This window comes from Tupaia chinensis, unplaced genomic scaffold (genome assembly GCF_000334495.1).
Source record: "Tupaia chinensis unplaced genomic scaffold, TupChi_1.0 Scaffold139696_1, whole genome shotgun sequence".
NCBI classification, from domain to species: domain Eukaryota; kingdom Metazoa; phylum Chordata; class Mammalia; order Scandentia; family Tupaiidae; genus Tupaia; species Tupaia belangeri.
Genome location: NW_006199577.1, coordinates 417,337 through 440,063, shown reverse-complemented (window position 1 = coordinate 440,063; position 22,727 = coordinate 417,337). Strand labels below are relative to the sequence as shown.

At 38.7% G+C, this 22,727-nt stretch overlaps 1 protein-coding gene across 2 annotated transcripts in view; it reads left to right on the top strand.

The window, feature by feature from the left end:
• MORC4 (MORC family CW-type zinc finger 4) overlaps positions 1-22,727 on the top strand; it is a gene marked incomplete at its 5' end in the record, with an annotated part of 58,026 nt that overhangs the window by 3,607 nt on the left and 31,692 nt on the right. For both annotated transcript variants that reach the window (XM_027765750.1, XM_027765751.1), the window contains 7 exon segments: positions 5,217-5,434; positions 6,123-6,151; positions 6,193-6,311; positions 9,124-9,256; positions 9,579-9,707; positions 13,914-14,033; positions 15,472-15,572. In XM_027765750.1, the coding sequence (XP_027621551.1) occupies positions 5,217-5,434; positions 6,123-6,151; positions 6,193-6,311; positions 9,124-9,256; positions 9,579-9,707; positions 13,914-14,033; positions 15,472-15,572 (849 nt within the window).

The following is a 22,727-nucleotide window of genomic DNA, read 5'->3' as shown; positions in this document are numbered from 1 at the left end:
GTAGGGACTAGAAAAACATGACATCTTTAAAATCCGACCACACTGAGAGCATAACCTTTCTCTGATGAGTCTGCTTTCGATTTTGTGTGAAGTGAATCATCATGTCAGGACCAAGACCATTTGTGCACTACATTGTTAAAAACAATCCCTTCTCATCACCAGTTATCAGTTGCTTCAAAAAAGGATTGTTTTCCTCATGTTTAATGAACATATCAAGGATATTTATACTTGCCATCAAATGAACTTCTTTGAGTTTATGAGGAACCCAAGTATTGAGCTTCCTTACATATCCCAGGTTCTTCAGGTGGTCTTAAATGGTTGAATGATGGATGTTCAATGTTACTGCAATCTCTCATATCATGTATCGTGGGTTTGACTCCATCAATGCCTTTATTTTGTCGTCATCAGCCTCAGTGGGCCTCCATGACTGAGGAGTGTCATTGAGGTCAAAAGCACCAGCACGGAATTTTGTGAACTATCATTGGCACTTGATGTTCTTGTAGATCATTGGCACCATAAACTGTACACAACTTTTCACAAGCTTGCCACGTGTTCGTCCCTTTACGGAAGTAAAATAGTAAAATATGGCAAAAATGTAGTTTGGTCTTCCATCTTCAACTTGTAAAATCTCCAAAACTCAACCAAATCACTTAATTTTTTTTAGAATGAAGCTAGAACTGTCAGCTGTCAAATGACATAGCAATAGCAGAGATGCAAATGACTCTAGTACTTCCAAAAATGACCTAGTGCCATCTGTTACAAAAAAATGTATCATGACTTTTCCAACAACTCAATAGGTAGGAACTATTTATAAAGAGCCCTTAGTTTTAGATGTGATGTTAGAGCTGAAGTAGGGATAAAAGTTAACACATGACAATTCACACAATGACTTCTACAGTGAGTTTAAAATAAAAGTTTGTTGAGACCAGCAGATGGTGTAATGGTTATGTCTCTAGACTCCCACATAGTCTCCCCAAGGTTTGAGTCACAGACCTACTGGTTTAAAACTCATGCTGGGGGCATGTGTGTGTGTGTGTGTGTGTGTGTGTGTGTGTGTCCAAGATCTCAAGAGGAAAATGGAGGAGATAAGGGATTGCGGTGTGGCCATCCCCCCAGGACGTGATTTCTCACTTTCTGCCTCTCTCTCTCTCTGATGAGGGTGATTTCTCACTTTCATCCTCTCTGTCTCTCCCTGTCTCTCTGGCGACTGCATGCACCCTATAGCAAAAAGCTCTCTCTCTCAAAAAAATAAAGTTTGTATACTACATCATAATTAATTTATTTTGCATATAAGTTATAATTTTATCCTCTGACCCCCATCTTTTCTAGCCAATTCTTCCACAAAAGGAAGAGAAATGCCAGAATCCTATCAATTTATAAGTCCTATCAACTTTATAGACTTATTTCCTGAAATATTAAGACCTGTCAGCAGCACAAACCTAGTGCTCTTTTTTTTCCTAAGGAACAGTGTCCCAGAAATGATCTCTCTCTCCTCTATTCCATTTATTTGTAGGATATGCAAATCTATAAAATATCTATTCCATAAATATATTTGGTATTGTATAACACTTGGAATTAGAAAACTAAAAGATGGTCACCTTTCTTAATGAGTAAACACACAAAACCACAACCTTTGGGGCTTGGGGGTTGTCCAGGGAGAATGGAGCTGCTGTCTGCTCCACCACAGTGGGGCTACAGGTACCACCCCACCCTCTACCACCTCACCCCACCTCCAACCTGCAGAGGGGAGCACGGAGGAGGGTGCTCTGCCTAGCGCTGTGGACTTAGCTAGGGCTGTGTATGCTCAATGGAGAGAGACAGTAGAGGGAAAGTGAGAAATCAGTCACCAAGGGTAGTGGACATTTGTAGTCCCTTCTCCATTCTTCTGGATTTGGGGCACAAACACACATGGTGACAGCCTAGAGAGGGCATCTGGCTTGCTCTAATGAGCAAGGCTCACCCTGCATCAACCCCCACAAACAGTAGGGGGTGCCTGGCCTCACTTCATTTGTGAGGCCACCCTGTACTGCCCCCTGTTGGCCAGCAGGAGTACTGGACTTCAACTAGCCTGTGAGACTTGTCCTACATTGCCCCTCTCAGTCAGCAGGGACTACTCGGCCTCTGGTAGCAGGGCCCTGGTTCCTGCTTCCTCTGCTTCAGCAAGCACATCTCCTTAGCACCAACTGGCGGGCACCACCTGGCCTTGGGCAGTGGCCCTGAGTGTCAATGGAGGGGCCACAGCTCTTCTCACTTTCTGCCTCTCTCTCTCTCTGATGAGGGTGATTTCTCACTTTCAGTCTCTCTGTCTCTCCCTGTCTCTCTGGCGACTGCATGCACCCTATAGCAAAAAGCTCTCTCTCTCAAAAAAATAAAGTTTGTATACTACATCATAATTAATTTATTTTGCATATAAGTTATAATTTTATCCTCTGACCCCCATCTTTTCTAGCCAATTCTTCCACAAAAGGAAGAGAAATGCCAGAATCCTATCAATTTATAAGTCCTATCAACTTTATAGACTTATTTCCTGAAATATTAAGACCTGTCAGCAGCACAAACCTAGTGCTCTTTTTTTTCCTAAGGAACAGTGTCCCAGAAATGATCTCTCTCTCCTCTATTCCATTTATTTGTAGGATATGCAAATCTATAAAATATCTATTCCATAAATATATTTGGTATTGTATAACACTTGGAATTAGAAAACTAAAAGATGGTCACCTTTCTTAATGAGTAAACACACAAAACCACAACCTTTGGGGCTTGGGGGTTGTCCAGGGAGAATGGAGCTGCTGTCTGCTCCACCACAGTGGGGCTACAGGTACCACCCCACCCTCTACCACCTCACCCCACCTCCAACCTGCAGAGGGGAGCACGGAGGAGGGTGCTCTGCCTAGCGCTGTGGACTTAGCTAGGGCTGTGTATGCTCAATGGAGAGAGACAGTAGAGGGAAAGTGAGAAATCAGTCACCAAGGGTAGTGGACATTTGTAGTCCCTTCTCCATTCTTCTGGATTTGGGGCACAAACACACATGGTGACAGCCTAGAGAGGGCATCTGGCTTGCTCTAATGAGCAAGGCTCACCCTGCATCAACCCCCACAAACAGTAGGGGGTGCCTGGCCTCACTTCATTTGTGAGGCCACCCTGTACTGCCCCCTGTTGGCCAGCAGGAGTACTGGACTTCAACTAGCCTGTGAGACTTGTCCTACATTGCCCCTCTCAGTCAGCAGGGACTACTCGGCCTCTGGTAGCAGGGCCCTGGTTCCTGCTTCCTCTGCTTCAGCAAGCACATCTCCTTAGCACCAACTGGCGGGCACCACCTGGCCTTGGGCAGTGGCCCTGAGTGTCAATGGAGGGGCCACAGCTCCAGAAAGCTACAGCTTTGCTCCAAGTCCTTTGTGCGACAAGTCCTCTATTCAGGGAATTAAAATTCAGGGTGTCACCATGTGGTGATCTCTTTGCCTCAACTTCCTGGTTAGCTGAGATCACAGTTGTGCACCATCACAGTGGCCTTTCAGGGTAGACCGGAAGCTGAACTCAAAAACTCAGGCCTCCTGTGTGGCCTCAGCATGCCAAGCAGCAGTGTCCAGTGTGTACTACCATGCTTATTCCAGGGGAGTGGTATGGCGAAGAGGCAGGTATCTTTCTACCCAGTCTTCTAGATACTCAAGGACCATAACATTTCCTTGGGCTTTGCTATGACAGAAAATATACAAATTGAACTTGAGTGGAATTGAGAGTCTGGAGCTAAATACCCACCCAGCAAACACAGGGTCCTTAGTCATTTCAGGATACTGCAGGATTGCCCTTATGAAAACATGAAGTAGAAAATTGTATATACAAGAGGATTATCCAGTGGCATGGTGGTTGAGGCAGCCAGGTCCCACATGACTGACTGACTGGATCGAGTTCTGGACCAGGAGACTTGGAAAAACATTCCCAGGTACATGGGGGTGTATGGATGCTTGCCCAAAATCCTGAGCATGGAATGAAAGAGGGTATCGTGGTGTGGTTATACCACCTGGGAGTGAGAGTGATTTCTCCCTTTCTCTGTCTCTCTGGGGAGTGTATGCTAACAATAACAAAACAACCTTCAGGAAGTGGAAGTGAGGCACCTCTGACCTCCCTTTTTAAAAGAGTAAAAACCAACACAAGGCTTCTCAGTCATGGCCTATTGAGTATTTTATTTATGCTAGAGAAGCATTTAATCTGTAATATATGAAGTCATTCCTTAGACTGTAAACTATGAGGGCAAGACTCATGTCATGGTTATTAAGAGTTGTGTCTCCAGTGCTTGACAATGCATGACACATAATGGGTACTCAGTAAATACTGAGTGAATGGTAGTGTTTAATATTATCAAACCCGTCAATCTGAAAAGAAACAATCCTTAAAATTGGTTTTATTTGCTGTGAGGGAAGATATAAAGGGAAAATAATAATTTCATATCTTCAGTTTTTTTGTTCTTATTTTGGTCTGTGTGTGGAAGAAAGGAAATGTTCTGACTCCCAGATTAAATTGATCATAAAGGGCTACAGAAATTGTTGAGGTGACTCAGTGAAAGGTCTTTAATAGAACAAGAGAGACTTTATACTGTAGCTGTTTATTGATATTCAGAGGCAGAACTACCTATTTTTATCCCTTGGCCAAATTCCAGTGAACTGTTCCAGCAGATAGATCAGAGGGTGAAAATTGGGAGGGTTATCCTTTGGGTGGAGAGTTGAAATTGTGAAGATACATGATCTCTGACTTTTAGTCTTCTAGAGAGCGATATAATCAAGTTAGGAGATGCTAGTCTAGTACATCTGACCAGTCCACTACTTGACATTTTTGTTACTATCTCTGGATAACTGCACATTCACTTTACCCTAACAGTTTTATCTAGACCAGAAAGATAGCTGCTCAAGGCCTTCCCTAACTTTCTGTTAACCAGTTAAAAGGGGCCTTCTTTACATTTATGAAGTGGGACTATAATGTAGTGGAACTATTATTGTGTACACAAACCACACAGGAAAATCAGTCCTATTGCCCCATAATAATTTCCTATGTTTTTAACTTAATAGTTCTGCCTGGAAATACCAAAAGAAGTAGAAAAGAGGGACTTTTTACAAGTATTCTTCATTTGTAAGTCAAACATTCTGCCTGTCATCTATTTTAGGATAATTTTTACCTTTCTGATTTCTTTTTTTTTTATTTCTTTTTTTCTTGTGTAATTACAGCTTTGGCTTTACAGATAAAGTAATAAAGAAGAGCCAGTGTCCCATCGGAATCTTTGGTAATGGTTTCAAGTCCGGCTCCATGCGACTAGGAAAGGACGCTCTTGTCTTCACCAAGAATGGGGGTACTCTCACTGTTGGACTCCTATCACAGACCTATCTGGAATGTGTCCAGGCCCAGGCAGTTATTGTACCAATTGTTCCATTCAATCAGCAAAACAATATCCTTTCTGGAAATGGAGAATATTGGTTGAAAATTAGTCTAATATATTTCGATAGGAACCTTTCTTCAGGTCAAATCCAACTGTCAACTTTTCATATTTGATAAGGTATTCAAATGTCTTAAATTTAATCAGGATGTTCCTCTATTATGTATTTTTAAAATAACTGGGCCGTTGACAAAAACTTAAAAATGTTTTTGCTATATTGAAATTTTTATTGTTACAAAGTTTGACCTATATAGTGTGTCTCTGCCACACTACCATCCCATGGTGTTTTCTCACAGCCTTCTCTTTTTTTCTCCCTAAGGATAGCTATATTAGTATTCATACTCCAAGAAACATACAACTTATCAGCTTATCTGATAGCAGAAAAACTCATTTTCCTATGACTGAATAAGCTGTTATTTCTATTAGATACCAGATTGCCTTAATTGGAGTAGTATTAGAAGTAAAATTTGAACTTGTTTCTTCCAAAGAGCTTAAAAATTTAGCTTTTGATCATTTTCTTAAATATAGGACTGTGTTTGCCCCAATAGCCTTTCTCCTTTCCCCCCCTTTCCTTTCTTCTTTAGCAATAATACCCATACTTTGTATCTATATTTTTGTCTAAAGATGCATCCCAAAAGGCAGATCATCTTTTTCAATAGCATCCTAAGATTAATTTTTCTTTGACTATATTTGGTTTTACAAAAAATGATTATTACTGAAGATTCCTTGCCCAGCCTAGAAGCCATCGGATAATTCTGGAAGATCCCTGCCCCAGCCTAGAAGCCATCCTGAACTATTCAATTTTCAACAGTGAAAATGACCTGCTGTCCCAGTTTGATGCCATCCCAGGCAAAAAAGGCACTCGCGTTCTCATTTGGAACATCCGCAGGTATAGTATTCCAATATAATAGATTCTAATGAGCAAATGATTAAGTACTTTTTAGAGAAGTAGAATAGATAATTTTTGATAAATATTTCTATTTTATCATGAACTTTTCTATAACTTTCTCTTAAAACCACAGTTTTGTTAGAGAGAGTAGTTTTTGTTGGCAAAATGTGATGTTTTCAAGGTGGAAAGGTGGTTATCCTGAGGCTGCTGCCACAGATAATCGAGACTGTTCAACATTATTCTCAGTTTCTCAGGATCTTTTATAAATATCTATTTTATATTTATGGACATTGTTTTGAGATTAGTGAAGAATAGTAATTTTACCTACTTGACAGTGAAAATGTATGAGAAAAATAAATTAGAGTAACAAAGGATATCTCAATCTTTAAAAAACTTGGGACCTCTGTATTAATGCTTTTAGAGGAACTGAATTAAATTCTTTTAGAGAAACTGAATTAGAAGTAGAAAAAAATCTTTAAAGTAGATCTATTTTGACTACAATGAGGATGACTTAAGATCTTTTCTTTAGAACTAATAAAAAATCTAGAACTCCTCTATGATATATCATTTGGTCAATCATGGCATTTTGGTGGAATACATTTGAGTGTAAAACCTAAAAACTAAAACCTAAAAACCTTTAATATAAAATAGAGCCATTACTGGTGTGTTTAATAGAAAATGGTATCAAATATATTTATTCTTCCTTTACTCTTGAGTAAAAGTATTTTTACCTTACTTTTATCTGGGTAAAACTTTTCTAGAAACAGTTCTGGTTTATATAGCAAACTTAACAATTAAAAAGAAAAAAATAAGAAGGACTCATGTTTTGGTGTCCTACTGGACAAGTAATATAATTTGTATGAGAAAGGATCATCCTCCCTCAATGTGTTTCTAGTGATTTAAACACTTTAAGGAACCTTTTTCTTCGTATGGGTCATTGGAAAAGTCATGATGAATTTTTCTGTTTTTCTATGCCAAAATGTGTCGTGACTTTTCTGACAACCCAGTGCATTGTTTCTCAGTTACATGATATTAGGTGTTATAAAGGATTGCATGGTGGGAACCAGCAGTTAGCGTAATGGCTATGTCGCTGGACTCCCACGTAGTCGACCGCGGTTCGTGTCCCGGACCCGGTGGCTTAAAAAAAACTCACGCCGGGCGCGTGTGCGTGCGTGCCCAGGATCCCGAGAGGAGAATGGAGGAGAAGGGATTGCGGCGTGACCATCCCCCCTGGGGGGTGCTTTCTCGCTTTCTGTCTCTATGTCTCTCTCTGTCTGTCTGGCGAGCGCACGCGCCCTACAGTGAAAATCTCTCCCCAAAAAAAAAAAAAAAGGATTGCATGGTCAGATGACTTTAGGAAAAGTTGACATAAACAAAGTATACCGTGTAGCTTTACTGTAGAACCTCTCAGAGGCTTTCATATACTCAGGAACATTGACAATATTGAAGAAAGCAACATAGTATTTAGTATTTCCCAATTTTCAGAAATATTTTTCCAGACCTCTTTTCCTTAGATGGGGAAGGTGAGGGATAGAGAGAACAGGGAACCTCCTCAAGGTATATATTTTAGAATAGGGTAGGGTAGTGAGAATCAAGATTATTATAGAAAATACAGAATATACTGTTACAATGAGATGGGCTTTCTACAGGCAGTCTGCCATAGTGGCTCTAGTTCGGCCTTGGAAAAGGAGCTGCATCTTCAACATAGCAGCTCTGAGCTTGTGGAATCTGAAAGAAGGAGATAACACTAGATCTTGAGATGACTCTGAAAGCTAAGAATTGTTCCTCAATTTTATTTTTTTATCTGATCATATAGTTTTTTTAAAATTTCTTGTTTAACAGTATCTAGAGGGACTACCATTTCACAGAATAAATTTTGGGAACAATTTTTCTGATATATACATTTTTTTCTCTAACCATTTATTTTGAGTTTTTTCGGGACAAAAATGGATCTTATCTTTTGGTTAATGAGGTAGCACAGGGTCTTGAAATGAACCAAAGCTAAGTGGCCTCAAAAGATTATTGGAAGGGGGCCAGCAAATGGTGTAATGGTTACATCGCTGGACTCCCACATAGTCAACCATAGTTCGAGTCCCAGACCCAGTGGCTTAAAAGTCTCACCAGTAGCATGTCTGTGCATGCCCAAAGTCCCGAGAGGAGAGTGTGGAGAAAGGATTGCAGCATGGCCATACCCCCATGGGGTGACTTCTCGCTTTTTGTTTCTCTGGCGAGTACATGCACCCTATAGCAAAAATCTCTAAAAGAATAAAAAAAAATTATTGAAAGAAGAAGGGTCCTATGGAAGGAATATTAATATTATTACATTTATATGGTAATTCCATAAATAGTTTTCTAGATGACTAGTAAATATATGTTGTTTTACAAGTCTTTTTTTCCTTCTAAGAAATTGGATTAAGTCTGGAGAAATTATTCATCTTTGATTCATTTATTCATTTAGTTGTGGAAAATTATGCTGAGTGGCTGACGCAGTAGTACCCAGAAAGTTAGGATCTATTTTAAGATCCTGCTTGAGGATAGCAACAGCTCACAGACATTCTATGTTACTTTTTATTTTTATTTTCTTACGAACTTAATATCACCACAGCTATGAAACAGTTTTGTTTAGACTGAAAATACCCTTACATACTGTGTAATCCTCAAACCAAGTTATGTATAGTTCCTTTGCACTGGTAGTCAGGGACCAGATAACCTGAGTTTTGGCTCATACTGTTTCTTTTCTCTTGGGTTCCTAGTGCATTTTTCTCCTTTGGAGCCAGTTTTTGTTAGATTGCTACTTGTCTCTTTTACCCAGAAATAAAGATGGAAAGTCTGAGTTGGACTTTGATACAGATCAATATGACATCTTGGTATCAGATTTTGACAAAGAAGAAAAAGAAACTGGTGGTCTTACCTCTGAGCTACCAGAAACAGAGTATTCTTTACGGGTGAGTAAGAGTGGTTTTTCTTCAACAATGAGAGGTAAGATTTCCTATAATATGAGACTAGTATAGACCCAGATCATATATTAATTATTTAAAGATGAAGACCTCTTTTAGCCCTGTTCTAGGATTCTATTTTGCTATCCCCACTGAAACAGTTTAGCTAATACAATCAGCAGCACTTTGGTGTGATAGTTTACATAGCGTAGCAAGGTATAGAAACTGAGCTAAATTTTTGCCCCAGATAGATGTCAGTTACTAGAAATGATTTATGGAGATGTCAGTAGAATTGGCAATATCACATAACTTTCCCTTCACTGTTCCATAGGCATTTTGTGGTATTCTATACATGAAGCCACGAATGAAAATTTTTCTGCGTCAAAAGAAGGTAACCACCCAGATGATTGCCAAGAGCCTGACCAATGTAGGATATGATATATATAAACCTACCTTCACAGTATCCTTACAACTACATGAAGTTGTCTTCTTCATTTCAGTTTTAATTTTCCAGGTTGACAGAAAAACAAAAACTTTCCTGTTACTATTCATAAATGTGTATTCGTAAATCCTATCACAGTGTATGAATACTAAAAGTATTTCTTAAATGCCAATCAGTGTACCAGTTTTATCAGATATCACTTATAAACTGTTAAAGTTAATATGGAGTCCTGAGATTTTGGAGAGTCTGGTTAAGTAGATACCCATTTTTTTTCTTTATTTTTTTAGGTTTTTGCCATAGGGTGCATACACTCACTGGAGAGACACAAAGAGAGGGAAAGGGAGAAATCACCCCGTAGCAGGGATGGCCATGCCACAATCCCTTTTCCTTTATTCTACTCTCAGGATTTGGGGCACACATGCACACATACTTGGTGTGTTTTTCAAGCTTCTAGGTCCAGGACTCGAACTGCACAGTGGTTTTTGTGAGACCCAGTCACCTTCATCATACCACCTGGCTGGCCCAAGAACTTTATTTTTTAAGCTCTAAACAAACCCAACTGAAAGTCAGAGCTAGCATTTTTAGTATCTGTAGTTAAATAAGTTGTAATATCACTATATGTAGGTTAGGATCTTAGTGCTGTAGATGAAACATACTCAATTAAAAGAAGTGCTTTCTAACTAGTATTTTAAGATATACCACATTTCTGTCTCCAACCTCTTTTTTTGTGTGTGAGTTTCTATCAGGGCAACTCCTGTGCATACATTCTATATGTACCTCAACTCTTCTCAGTGTCTCTTTTTATTAAACTAGTTACTTCTCCATATTACTATTTGGGCTGAATAGATTCACTATAGGCATGATTAAAATAGAACTCTTAATAAAATTTCCCCCAAGGTCACTGAGGAAAAAGATCACTGGTGTTAACTTACTGCTCTTATCAAAGGCTTCTTTTTTGCTCTTTGTTTTCTCTCTTTATACTAATTCAAGAAATCTTCTACCCTGGTATACTCCATCCTAAAATTTAGAATTTTTAAAGTGTGCAATAGCAAGAAAAAGTAGACAGCCTTTATTTTTAAAATTTTTTTATTCTGAAGACCAGCAGATGGCAGAATGGTTATGTTACTGGACTCCCATGTTGTCAACTGTGGCTTGAGTCTAGTGGTTTAAAACTCATGTTGTGTGTGCGTGTGTGTGCATGCACAAAATCCCAAGAGGAGAATGGAAGAGAAGGGATTATGGCTTGATCACTCTCCCTGGGCGTGATTTCTCACTTTCTGTCTCTCTGTCTCTCTGTCAAGTGCACGTGCCCTGTAGCAAAAATCCCTCTAAAAAAAATTTACTTATTCTGGGAACCAGCAGTTAGCGTAATGGCTATGTTGCTGGACTCCCACGTAGTTGACCGCGGTTCGCATCCTGGACCCGGTGGCTTAAAACTCACGCCGGGCGCGTGTGCGTGCGTGCCCAAGATCCCGAGAGGAGAATGGAGGAGAAGGGATTTCGGCGTGACCATCCCCCCTGGGGGGTGATTTCTCGCTTTCTGTCTCTAATGTCTCTCTCTGTCTGTCTGGCAAGCGCACGCGCCCTATAGTGAAAATCTCTCCAAAAAAAGAAAAAAAAATTTACTTATTCTGTTACTTTAGTTTTGCTACAGGACATGTGTACTTGTCAGATAGAGAGAGGAAAAGTGAGAAATAATCCCCCCAGGACGGATGACCATGCTGCAAGCCTTTCTCCTCCAGTCTCCTTGGGATTTGGGACACACATGCACATACACCCAGTGTGATTTTCAAACCACCGGATCCAGGACTTGAAACACACAGTCGGCTATGTGGAATCAAGCACCTTAACCTCCCTCCATGCCACCTGCTAGCCCATTCTTTATTTTTTTTAAAGTGGATTTTATGGTGTGAGATTTTTTGGGGGGAGAGGTTTTTTCTATAGGGCACGTGCACTCACCAGAAAGACAGAGAGACAGAAAGCGAGAAATCAACCCCAAAGAGGGATGACCACGCTGCATTCCTTCTCCTCCATTCTCCTCTTGGGATCTTGGGCACGCACGCACACCTGGCGTGAGTTTAAGTCACTGGGTCCAGGACTCAAACCGCGGTTGACTACATGGGAGTCCAGCGACAATAGCCATTACACCAACTGCTGGTCCCTGGTGTGGTATTTTGATTTTCTTGTTTGTGGAGACTTTTGTCTTATTTTAGTGTTGGGATAAGGTTTTATTCAAGGTTTGATTTGAGTTCTTGAAGCCTAGAACATTACATATATGGTCTGAGCCAAACATTATGGTGTTATATGCCCACTTGTATCATGTCTTTGTTATACCTGACCCATTTTTCATATAGTTTAGAGGCAAATAGTTTATTCAGAGGGGCAGTAAAAGTCATATTTTGAATACATAAAAAACATATTTTCATACAACTCATTTAGACATGAAAGTTCCTTAGTATTTGTTTTAATAAAAATCTGTTTTTTAGGACCAGCAGAGGGCATAATGGTTACATTGCTAGACTCCCATGTAGTTGACCACAGTTTAAGTCCTGGACCCAGCGGCTTGAAACTCATGCTGAGCACATGTATATGTGTCCCCAAAATCCCAAGATGAGAATGGAGTCGAGAAGGGATTGCAGTGTGGCCAGTTCCCCTGGGGAGGGGGGGATTTCTTGTCTTTTGTCTCTCTGAAGAGCACCCTATAGCAACAATTTCTCAAAAAAAAGTCTGTTTTTCTCTTTCCCCTTTATCTATTAGCTTGCTTTTTAAATCAAGTAGGACTGGTTAAAAACTTACTATTCACCAGGCCAGTAGGTGGCATGGTGGTTGGGGGCAGTGGACTCCCACATGGCTGGCCATGGTTCAAGTCCTGGACCTGATGGCTTGCTTTCTCTCTCTCTCTCACTCACTCTGTCCTTCTCTTGTCAAATTTAAATAAATAAAGTTAGATTAAATAATTCTTTAAAAAAAATCCCTTACTATTCATATTTTGCATGTAATAATTTGTTCTCTTAAATTTTAAAAAATTTGCAAGGGAGTACTTGCACTCACTGTAGAGAAAGGGAAAGTGAGAAAGCATCCCCACCATGGGGAACAAACATACTACAGTCCTTCTCCTTTACTTTTCCCTCCTTTCCAGATTTTGGGCACATGTGTACTCCTGGCATATTTCTTAAACTGCAGGGTTCAGAACTCCAGTCATGCAGTTGGTCACGTGAGCTCCATCTGTCTGAACTACCACACCACTGGCTGACTCTAGTTCTTTTAATTTCACCTGTCCAAACTTGTTAACTTCTTCCTATGAAATATATTACTACAAGATTATTCATTGTCCTTCAGTTTTGTTGACCATGATTTAGGTCCTTAATTTCCTGTTTTCAAGCTGTGTAACCTTTGGTAAATTGTTTCTCTGAGTCTTAATTTCCTTACCTGTAAAATGGAAATGACAATAATAATCTTTTTTTTTTTTATTTTTGAGAGGTTTTTGCTATAGGGTGCGTGCACTCACCAGAAAGACAGAGAAACAGAAAGCGAAAAATCACCCCCCTCCCCCAGGGGGATGACCACACCGCGATCCCTCCTCCTTCATTCTCCTCTCAGGATCTTGGGCACACACCCACACATGCCCAGCATGAGTATAAGCCATCAGGTCTGGGACTCAAACCCACGGTGGTCTACATGGAAGTCCAGTGACTTAGCCATTATGCCAGCTGCTGGTCCCAACAATAATGATCTTAATCTCTGATGATAATTTGACATATTTTCTTAAAGTCTTTTCTACACATGCATGTGTGTATGAATAGATAGGCAGATACATAGAAAGATATTGTTTATTGTTAAAATCTGAGCATTTCCTAATATTCTCAAAAATATTTCAAGGACTTAATTTTAAGAGTTACATAATAGACTGTGAAGCTATACCTACGTTTAATCACTCTTTTATTGTCAAACATTTAAAATATCTAAATGTTCTCCTATTATAGGTAATTTGAATATCTCTGCAACTCATTCATAAATCTTCATGGACTACCCTGTTTCTGTAGGATAAACTCCTAAAAAGAGAATTAACTGGTCAAAGGTTAAGAATATTCTTAAAGCAATTGCTACAGATTTCTAAAATGTCCTCTAGAAACGTGTACCAATTTACATCCAATAGTATTTTTTATGCAAAATTTTGTCTTCTAAAGTCCCTGGTGTTTGGCTCCTTAATGATTTTCTTCTCAGAATAAGCAGGTGAGAATCACTTTTGGATTCTCTTGCAAGAATAGTAACCATTTTGGAGTAATGATGTATCATAACAACCGACTCATAAAGTCCTTTGAAAAGGTGGGATGCCAGGTGAAGGTGAGTGGTTAATGATTCTTTGTCATAGAAGACTGAAAAATATATAGGACGAGAATTTAAAATTTTCACAAAGGATACATTCACTGATAGCTTTTACTCTCATAATGATTATTGATTTTTAATCCTGTAATTCTGTGTCACCAGTGAGCCATCTTCTGTTGAAAAACTTTCTACCTCTCGTTCTTCAAATATTAATTATCCCAGGAACATTACTGAATGCATTTTTTAGGTAGCTGTTAAAAGAGGGAGAATTAGAACAGGAGTAACTTCACTAGGTGTATCAGCTTACTAGTGCTTAAGGAAGCTCTTTCCACTTTCTTAGGATCTAATAAAGGCATAGTAGAAAGTACATCCAACTTGGTGCTTGAAGACCAGGATTTGGGTCCTGGATTTTCCATTTATAAGCAGTGTAACCTGGGGTGACTCATTTAATTTCCCTGAAGCTCAATTTCCTTACCTGTAAAATGGAAATGATAATAATAATCTTACCTGCTTTTGCCTACCTCCATGTTTATGGAATTTAGATATTTAATGGATGAATTGTGTGAAAATGTTTTATAAATCAAGCTACAAATGTTACCATCATCTTTAATGTTTTAATGAATGCTAAACTGCTTTATATTACATAGTAGGGCAGTTATATAGGGACCAGGATAGCCAATCTTGTTTTTCCATGTTATATCATCTTTAGACAATTCATGTTGTACTAGTCTAATTACACCTTGCCTCCTTTTCTTATATTAAACAATTTTTAAAAAAGCTAATTCCACAAAACTCACCTATCAAATTGTAATGGTAATCACTGCAAGTCTGACTCTTTTTAGTGGTTGTTTGATGGTCTATATATAGTTTTCAACAACTTCATGAAAAATGTACATTATGAGAAAACTATGCATGTATTTCAAAAAAAAAAAATTGGCACCAGAATAAACCCAGCGTTTAATTCCATTTTCCACAACCTTTTTGAAATTCTCATTTTTAATTGCTTATTTTAATAAATAGGGTGTAGTAATCACAAAGTATACTTAAATATTTTTTAGAGGAAGTTTTATCTCATTTTCTTTAGAACAGTAGTATATGTCTCTGAATTTTTTAGATATATAATTCTTACTCAAATGAAATCTTATGGCAGTCCTGGAATATAAATTAAAGTGGAGGTAGTGTGGGTGAAATAGAAATAATTATTAATTTCTCTAGAGAATACTATGGGTCTAAAAATCATATTCTGAAATCCTTTGCCCTGTAATTTGTCAGAGTTTTAATTCAATGTAATACTTACAGTCTATTCAAGTACTTCTTAAGTGTTTTTCTAGATCTTAATGGCCTTTCCTCACCCATGAACATTATATAACTTCTCTGTTACTATTTGGTATCAAAGGGAATGCCTCCAGGCAATCAACAGCAATGTAAGTGATGAAATTAATATTTTTCTTCGAAGCCAACTCGTGGAGAAGGTGTAGGAGTAATTGGAGTCATTGAGTGTAATTTCCTAAAACCTGCCTACAACAAACAAGATTTTGAGTACACTAAAGAGTACCGGTGAGTCGCTCCCAACCTTAGGTACTTCTAATAGTTTGTTCATATATGATTTATTCTCTTAAACCTCTAAAACCATCTCTAAAAACCAGTTAGATAAGTAAACTGAGAATTACTTCAAAGCTGTGTACCAAGATTGGAGATAAAATTATTTTATTTTATAATTAAGGCATATTGATACTTAGTATATGGAGTCCAGGTGAGAGAAATCATAAGTTATCTTTAGAAATCATGGGGACCAGTAGTTAGCATGATGGCCATGTCACTGAACTCCCATGTAGCCAACCATAGTTCGAGTCCCGGACCCGGTGGCTTAAACTCATGCCGGGCGCACGTGCATGCGTGCCCAAGATCCCAAGAGGAGAATGGAGGAGAAGGGATTGAGGCATGGCCATCCCCCCTGGAGGGTGATTTCTTGTTTTCTGTCTCTCTGTCTTTTTGGCGAGAGCATGCACCCTATAGCAAAAACCTCTCAAAAAAAATTATGGCAAGGACCAGCAGGTGGCATGTTAGTTAAAGTGTTAGATTCTCAAATCAGTGACCATGGTTTAAGTCCCGTACCCAGGGACTTGAAAATCACGCTGGGACTTGTGCATGTGTACACAAAATTCTGAGAGGAGAGTAGAGGAGAAGGGATTGCAGCATGGCCATCCCTCCCAGGGGATGATTTTTCACTCTCCCTGTCTCTCTTCAATGAGTGCACATGCCCTATGACAAAGAAAAAAAAAAAGAAATTATAGAAAAAACATTGGAGTCATGTGGTAAAATATTTCTGGTGAAACAAAGAACTTTGGAGTTAATCTTAATGAAATTAGTGAATCTGAAGTTATTGAGTATGTTGAGAGGAAAAATGGTATGAAGTTTGTTCCAAAAAGTATTTCTTGAAGCCAGTCAATAGATTTGAAGTAAAATGTTGGAACAGCAAGAAAGACATGTTCTTCCATAGAAGCATCTACACCTAATAGGGAAGATGATCAGGTAAGACTCAGAAAGGAACTTGATATTGAGGCTGAACATAAAAATATTTTTAGAAGACAAAAAGAAGAGTTGTTTAAAACCAGGTTAGAATAATTTGTTTTAAAACTGTTGAGAAATAGATCAGAAAAGAAATTTCTCTTTTCATCAAATATTATGAGATTCCTCCTAAGTACCAGGTATGAGGGATGTAAGAATGAAATTTAAGAATCCCTGATGCCCATGAACAAATGTAATGGACTATATGGAAGTAAGAAAATGAAATACCTATAAAAGAAAATTTTATCATACAGACTAAAATACAGGCTTTAATGGAAGATATATGCAAAGTGGGGAGAACCTTTAAATATGTATAACAAATTCAAGGAGGGTTTCACAGAACAGATTATATTTAAGATTAAACTGAAAGGAAAGAGCAGAAAAGGCAAATGTAGGTACTAGAGACAGTATAGGAGGGTGTGGGTAAAGGGGGTGAGAGGGAAGGGATCGTGGGGGGGGACAACATATTTAATAGACATAAAAATGGAAAGTTATCTGCTGATGATAATTTATATGGTAATGTCTTTGATTTAACTAATATGCACTGTATTCATGCTGGGAAAAAATGTAGTATATTATAAAAATGTACAGTGGTTAAATTAAAAAAAAAAAGAAAAATCTTCAAGAAAAATTTAGTTTTATAGGCAGACAAATAGGGGAAAGATATTCTAAGCAGAGAGAAATATATGATAAGACACAAAAAAGGTAAGAGGTATTCTGGGAATATAGAGAAAGAAGGCATGAGGACATTTGTTGTCCTTTTCCTTGAAGTCTCAGCAAAAATGTTTTGGAGTGAAAAGTAATTTCCCAGATTTCTTTTGTGCCAAAACCATAATGAAGTTAATTAAATATTATACTTTATTTGTAACCATAAGAATTTTAGAGTTATTGTTTGATAGAGACAGAACTTTTTGAATGAGAACCCAAAATTAATTTCAGGGTAATTGCATCTTGTCACTTGGGCTACTCAGTGGTTATGACGACTACCTGCCCTCAATCTAAATAAAATGATTGTTTAAATCTGAGTCTGGCCAGGGCCAGCAGGTGGCACAGTGGATAAGGTGCTGGACTTCCATATGGTCAACTGTGGTTCAAATCCTAGACCTGGTGGCTTGTAGTCTCATTTTCTCTCTCTCTATCTCTGGTGAGCACACATGCCTGATAGCAAAAACTTAAAAAGAATATCAATAAGGGATCAGCATATAGTATAATGGTTATGTCACTGGACTCCCCCATAGTTGACCACAGTTCGAGACCCAGTGGCTTGGATCTCATGCTGGGTGTGTGTGCATGCATGACCAAAATCCCAAGAGAAGACTGTAGGAGAAAGGAATATGGTGTGGCCGCCCCTCTGGGGGTTGATTTCTTCCTTCTCCATCTCTCTGTCCAGCAAGTACACATGCTCTATAGCAAAAATCTCTCTTGAAAAAAAAAAAAAGAAAGATTCTGAATTCTTTTTAGTTTGGAGAGGTTTTTTGTTATAGGGTGCGTATGCTTGCCAGACAGACAGAGAGAGACAGAGAGATAGAAAGGGAGAAATCACTCCCCAAGGGGGGATGTCCACTCCGCAATCCCTTCTCCTCCATTCTCCTCTCAGGATCTTGGGCACGCATGCACACGCGCCTGGCGTGAGTTTAAGCCACTGGGTCTGGGACTCAAACCGCAGTAGACTTCGTGGGAGTCCAGCGACATAGCCATTACGCTAACTGCTGGTCTTGATTTGTGAAATTTTTAAAAATTATTTAACATCTTCCCATATCATTTTTGTCACCCTGCTTCTCAAATACCTTTTAAATTTTAAAGCATTAGTCACTTAGATTTGATGTCTAATTTTGGTATGATGAATTTGAAGTGATTGCAAAGGATCCAAATTGAGATAGCCTATAGATAGATTTATTCAGTTAAAGATTTAGAATTTCTGGTTTAAGTGGCTTCATATCTGTTACACATTTTGTGAATAACAGAGAAGTAGTGTATGCTATGTAGTCTTCTGCGGATAATATATTTGTGTAATTCTCATCCCAATTCTAGCCCATTTAGTTTTTTTAATCAGTTAACTCTATATTAAAAAAAGAGGTTTAGACTAAAATACAGGGATTTGAGAGAGAGATTAGGGAAGATTGTCTGCTATCACAAACAAATCCTATGAATATTATAGGTATCTAAACTCCAAATGATAAAACAGATATGAACCGTAATACCATTGGAATGTCTACAAATAAAACATTCATAATATCACCTTTAATAGTTGTAGATATCAGATTCCAACTGCAGTTATCAGGGTTCAAACGTTAAAGCATTTTTAGAGTAAACTTTGGCTTTAAGGGATAGCAATCAATATATATAAACTGAGCGTTCCACTGGTTTGTAATATAATGGTTAGGCTTTGTGGAATTTTCCAGACAAATTCAAGACTGTCTTTAAAGAGCTTATAGTCTGTTTATATTAACAGACTGTCACATTTTATGTAACCATTTAGAGAGCAATAAAATGGCTCTTCAATCAGTACCTAAGTGTTATAGTTTAGGAAAAATGACATAATATTGGGTTGTCAGAAAAGCCATGACTAAGAGATAGGGAAAGTTTCAGGTAGAAAGTATAACTTGAGGCATACCTTAAAGAATACAAGGTTTAGAAAGAGAGGGAAGGGAATTCCAGGTTGGAATGGTAAAGATGGGAAATGGAGGTAAGGGGCTATAACTAGAATAAAGGGAAATCGAGTATGATGGTTAAAGTAGGACCATATCTTAGAGCAGAGTTTGGCAAACTTTTTCTGAAAAGGGCCAGGAAGGAATGAATGTGGCTGTATGCTCTATTTGTGTGTGTGTGTGTGTGTGTGTGTGTGTGTGTGTGTGTATGTATAATTTTTTTAGCAAAGGATGTGAGCTGGATTTAATACCTGGACCGTAATTTGTAGACTCCTGTCCCAGAACCACCATTCCTGACATGTGTGCCAAGCTACATATAGTAAACTCACAGAAGAGCCATGAGATTTTTTAATAGATTTTTATTTTTAGAATTGTTAATTTTATATTATTTGTTTATTATTATTCTTCAATTTGACCAGAGAGAGACAGAGAAAGAGAGGGAGGTAGAGTGAGAAAGCAAGCTGCCAGGTACAGGACTTGAACTGGTCAGCATGTGGGAATCTGGCACCTTCACCATACCACCTGCTAACCCGCCATGAGATATTTTAATCATGTTTTTTTTGTCTTTTTGAGAAGTTTTTGCCTTAGGGCATGTGCGCTTGCCAGAGAGAAAGAGAGAGACAGAGACAGTGAGAGGGAAAGTGAGAAATCACCCCCCAGACGGAATGGCCATGCCACAATCCTTTCTCCTCCATTCTCCTCCCAGGATCTTTGGTACACACACACACACACACACACACACACACACACGCACATGCACACGCACACACGCCCGGCATGATTTTTCAAGTCACTGGGTCTGAGGCTCGAACCGCAGTCAGCCATATGGAAGGCCAGCAACATAACCAATACGCCATCAGCTGGCCCCACCATGAGATATTTTAAATTTGTGAGAGAAGTATAGTGATACCCAACTTCTCCCTATAAATGGTTATCTTCTGTTAACTGTTTTCTATTATTCTAGCTATAAAGTGTGTCTCCTATTGCTGTCATAACAAATTACCACAAATTTGGTGACTTAAAACACTAATTTATTATCTCAAAAGTTCTGTGGGTTAGAAGTCTAACAGATCGCACTTGACTGAAGTCAAGATGTTTCCAGGTTGCATTCTTTTCTAGAGGTTCTAAGGGAGAATCCATTTCCTTGCCTTTTCCAGATTCTGGAGGCCGCCAGTATTCTTTGGTCCATAACTCTTCCTTCAACCTCAAATCCAGCAATGATCCATTGAGGCTTCCTCATATCACATCACTCTGATGACCTTGCTTCTGTTATCACGTCTTTTCAGTTCTGATTCTTCTGCCTCACTCACCCACTTTTTAAAGTTAATTAGTTTTTTTACATTCAATCACTGTGTATCATTATAGCATACCAGATGAATTTTCCCATCATGAATACACTGCCTATCAGTTCAGTCATAGATATAATCACTCTTCCACTTTTAAGGAGCCTTATTATTACATTTGATAATTTAGAATAATCTTCCTATCTTAAGGTCAGTCTATGAGTAATAAATTCCATCTTCAACCCTAATCTTCCCTTGCTGTGTAACCTATTTACAGATTTCAGGGATTAGGACATAGATGTCTTTGGAAGACCTTTATTCTGTCTACCACAGTCTTCCCTCCGGCATCCTAATATTCATTGCATCTCACATGCAAAATATGTTCACTCCATCCCAGCATCCCCCGAAATCTCAACCCATTACAGCAATAACTCAGAGCCTTAAATTTCATCTAAATGTAATTGGCTCAAAAGTCCCAAATCTCATTATCTAGATCACATATAGGTGATACCCTAAATGTGATGCATCTTGGGGCAAAATACCTCTCCATCATATGTGGATGTGGTTTTGTTTTGTTTTGTATTTGGTACCTAAAATGTGATGTTGGGACAAGTATCGAATGCCAGTTACGTTTATTTTGGTTTAAGTGTAGGATAAAACAGAAGGAAAAACAGAATCATAGGTCCCAATCAATTTAAAAATCAAGCCAGGCAAAATCTATTAAATTTCAATGTCTGGGAATCATCTCTCGGTGCTTATAGCTCCTCCCTCTAGTCTTCAGTTCTACTCTCTGGGTTTACAGCTCCACCCTTAAAATCATCTTTCTCTTTTTTCCATGTAGGGTAGTATGTGTTACAGCTAAGTAGTTTCATTAGCACATTTTTATTTTTGTTTAGGTTTTTGCTGTAGAGCTCATCCACTCACCAGAGAAAGATGGGGTGTAAAAGGGTGGGGGTAGTGAGAAATCACTCCTCAGGGGTAATGACCACGTTGTAATCCCCTCTCCTCCATTCTTCTCTCAGGGCACACATACCTGGAGTGAATTTTCAATCCTTCAGGTCTGGGACTTGAACCGTGATTGGTCATGTGAGAGTCCAGCATCTTAACCACCATGCCACCTGCTGACCCTATTAACACATTTTTAATATAAGATATTAATTTCTTTGTGATGTTTTAGTTTCTTTTATATTCTGGTTATCAATCCCTTACTGAAATATAGTATGCAAATATTTTCTCCCATTTTTTTGGTTGTTTCTTTACTCTGTTTATTAATTTTCTTTACAGAAGCTTTTTAGCTTGGTCTAATTCCACTTGTCTATTTTTGGTCTTGTTGTTCATGACTTGGTCTTATTTGAGAAATCGAAGTCAGCTCATCGCCTGGTGGTTAAGGCATCTGAATCCTACATAATTGACCATACAATTTGAGACCCTGACTCAGCGGCTTGAAAAATACACCTGTTAATGTGCATGTGTGCCCAAAGTCCCCCCTAAAAAAGAAATGTAGAGTGGATTGTAGTGTGACCATGCCCCATAAGGGATGCTTTCTCACTGTCCTTCTCTCTGTCTTTCTCCAACAAGCACACTCCCTCTGGCAAAATAAAAACAAATCCAAAGAAAACTATCTTTGCCTACTCCAATATCCTGAAGTGTTTCCCCTGTATTTTCCTCAAGTAGCATGCTTAATCTTTTCAAAGAGTCTTTTATGTGACTGAATACACTGACCTTTTTACCTTTCTGAGATATTGGCAAAAGGTTTCCCAGCCCCACCCTAAGCTTTTTCCACTAGAGCACACTTTCCTTACAGTGAATCTCTAAATTTTAGCATCTATTGCAATTTGGATGGGTTGATAACTTCCCAAATAAACAAGTCCTGGTTCCCTTTTGGGTTTTTTGATACTTCCCTCAGTTTTTCTCTTTCCTTTTGCATTTTACATAAGCAGCAAGAAGACATGAGGCCACACCTATCATACCTTTGCCTGTCTGTCTTCTCAAATACGTGTCTATTTTATTATTCACAAGTTCTACTTTCTGCACTACTATAAGACACAGCTCTGCTAAGCCTTCTCCTACTATAAAGATCACCTTCCCTCAAGTTTTCTAATAACATGGTCCTCATTTCCTTCTGAGCCTTCATTAGAAATGCTTTATCCAGGAACCAGCAGTTAGCATAATGGCTACGTCGCTCTACTCCCATGTAGTCGACCGCAGCTTGA